Raw genomic sequence first — 2814 nt, 5'->3', positions numbered from 1 at the left:
TACCCTCGTTGAGAGAGTGCCTAGACTTAAACCTTAGTTGAGACTCGACCTTAGGTATCCGAAACATTATATGGGACCGAAAGATGTGTTTGATGATGCTAGTTTATCTACTTGTTAGTATTTGAAGCACAATAAGAAGCCGGCCTTATTGTGGTTGGAATACTAATGGATTTATAAACTAACGGCATCAAACCTTGAACGGTTTTGTATAAAGATATAGGTTGGGCTTTAGTTTGCGTGTGTAGAGATAGGCTTTGAAATTAAATCCGTTTATTTAAATCTTATTATAGCATGGCCGATCAACACAACGATGAAGATGAGCACCAACGACAAAATGATGAAGAAGAGCCTATATTTGATGCGGATAGCATGGACATATCGGATCAAATTGGGAGAGCCTTGGAAAAGTACACTCCTATTCTACTCAAACGGTTGAATGCTACATTAGAAGGAGCGGTGAATGACCACATCGCTCAAATGATTAAAGAAGAAGTGGCAATCAATGTGCAACGGGAATTTGAAAAGCGAGATGCCAAGGATAAAGGCAAGAAAACCGAGGATGAAAAGGAGGTGGAAGTGACCGGGGAAAGAATCTATAAAAAGAAGTTCACTTTTCGAGACTTTGAAGTGTGCCACCCACCGGAGTATCATGGTGACCGTGATCCCATCGTGTGTACACGGTGGATATCCGAGATCGAGGGGCATTCCGTACTAGTCAATGTCCCTCTCATTTGAAAGTGGTATTCGCGGTTGGGATGTTGAGAAGTGGTGGAAAGAGGTGGTGGGATGGCTTGTTGACAATTAAGAAGGGGGCCTTGGATAATGTGGAGTGGCCCGAGTTTAAAGAAATGTTCTTCAAGGAGTTTCGGTCGGAGGCCGAAGTAACAAAGTTGAGAAGTGAATTTTTGAATGATTGTCAAGGCAATATGAGCTTGAATGAATTCCGAGCTCAATTCTTGGACAAGGCACAATTTTGTCCGGAATTCCTTGAAAATGATCAATTGCTTAAAGAGCAATTTTACTTGAAGTTAAGGAAGAATCTTCGGGAGAAGATTAGTTTACGTCAAATGGAGTCTTTCTCCATGTTGGCGGATGTGGCTAGAGATCACGAAATTGAGATGTCAAGGGTAGATGAAGGTGTCTTGAAGAGGAGGCACGAAGAAACAAACTCTCCCAATAAGCGGTTTAGACAAGAGGGTAGTTCCGGTAGCCCCTATAATAAAAGAAATGTTCCATTTTGCCGTCAATGCAAGAAAAATCATCCGGGGGTTTGTAGAGCGGGAGATAAGGCTTGTTACACTTGTGGAAAGTCGGGGCATACTAGCCGGGAATGTAGGTCCAAACCTCACAAGCCCGTGATTTGCTTCAAATGCTTCGAAGAGGGTCACATGAGAAGCTCATGTCCGAAATTGACGGAGGAGGAGAGGTTGGAAGAAAAAAAAAGAGAGGCGGAAAGGAAGAATGCACAAATGCATGGAAATCCAAGGGGAAGGTCCTTTCAACTCTCCGTGGAGCAAGCAAGAAACACCGATGATGTTGTCACAGGTACATTCCTTGTATACAATGTGCCTATGCGTATTCTCTTTGATTCAGGGGCGAATAGATCATTTGTTGCTATTAGAATGATCCATGTTATTCCCGTGTCTAAGTCATGTTTAGAAAATACTTTGCAAGTTGAGGTTGGCAATGGTAGGGTAGAATTAGTGAAGGATGTGTATAAAGGGTGCGAAATCAAAATTTCTTCGGAACTCTTTCAAGCTAATTTAATTCCTTTTCCAATGGGAGAGTTTGACATAATCTTGGGTATGGATTGGTTGAGCTCTTGTAACGCAAAAATTTCATGTGATGAGAAAGCGGTGTATTTGAAGACGTCTAAGGGCGAAGACTTGGTGGTTTATGGTGATAAGAAAGAACGTTCTATACCCGTTTGTACCTTTGCTCGTGCTAAACGTTATATGTCTCATGGTTGTCATGCTTATCTTACTCACATCGTTGATGTTGAGAAGAAACCTCTTTCTATTGAAGACATCCCCATTGTTAAAGATTTCGTCGATGTTTTTCCCGAAGACTTGCCGGCATTCCTCCCGGACGGCAAGTTGAATTCTCCATTGATCTCATTCCGGGGGCTAACCCCATTGCTAAAGCTCCTTATCGTTTGGCTCCAACGGAAATGCAAGAGATGATGAAGCAACTACAAGAATTGCTTGACAAGGGTTTTATTCGACCTAGTAACTCTCCTTGGGGTGCACCGGTACTTTTTGTCAAAAAGAAGGATGGAAGCATGCGAATGTGCATCGACTATCGTGAGCTCAACAAAGTCACCGTGAAGAACAAGTATCCTTTGCCTAGAATCGATGATTTATTCGATCAACTTCAAGGAGCTTCGTATTTTTCTAAAATTGACCTTCGTTCGGGTTACCATCAACTCAAAGTACGTGAAGAAGATATTCCTAAGACCGCCTTTCGGACTCGTTATGGTCATTTCGAGTTTGTGGTCATGCCTTTTGGACTCACGAATGCTCCCGCGGCTTTCATGGACCTCATGAACCGTGTTTGTCGCCCTATGCTCGATAAGTCCGTGATCGTCTTCATTGATGACATTCTAATCTATTCAAAAAGTTCTTCCGATCATGAAGTACATTTAAGGGAGGTGTTAGAAACCTTACGTAAGGAGAAGCTCTATGCTAAGTTCTCCAAATGTGAGTTTTGGCTAAGGGAAGTTCAATTTCTTGGTCACATCGTTAATAGTGAAGGAATTATGGTGGACCCGACCAAGATTGATGCGATGATGAAGTGGGAGCAACCAAAGAACCC

General features: G+C 42.4%; 1 protein-coding gene across 1 annotated transcript; it reads left to right on the top strand.

The window, feature by feature from the left end:
* The first annotated feature begins 755 nt into the window (after positions 1–755).
* LOC122587858 lies at positions 756–2183 on the top strand. The gene has a single exon (XM_043760020.1). The coding sequence runs from the start codon at positions 756–758 to the stop codon at positions 2181–2183; it is 1428 nt and encodes a 475-aa protein (XP_043615955.1).
* The last annotated feature ends 631 nt before the right edge of the window (positions 2184–2814 follow it).

The sequence above is a fragment of the Erigeron canadensis genome, chromosome 2 (genome assembly GCF_010389155.1).
Source record: "Erigeron canadensis isolate Cc75 chromosome 2, C_canadensis_v1, whole genome shotgun sequence".
NCBI lineage: Eukaryota > Viridiplantae > Streptophyta > Magnoliopsida > Asterales > Asteraceae > Erigeron > Erigeron canadensis.
This window is presented reverse-complemented; position numbering and strand designations above follow the sequence as displayed.

Coding starts and splice junctions, on each gene's coding strand:
- LOC122587858 (XM_043760020.1), top strand. CDS start 756: ATGTTGAGAAGTGGTGGAAAGAGGTGGTGGGATGGCTTGTTGACAATT.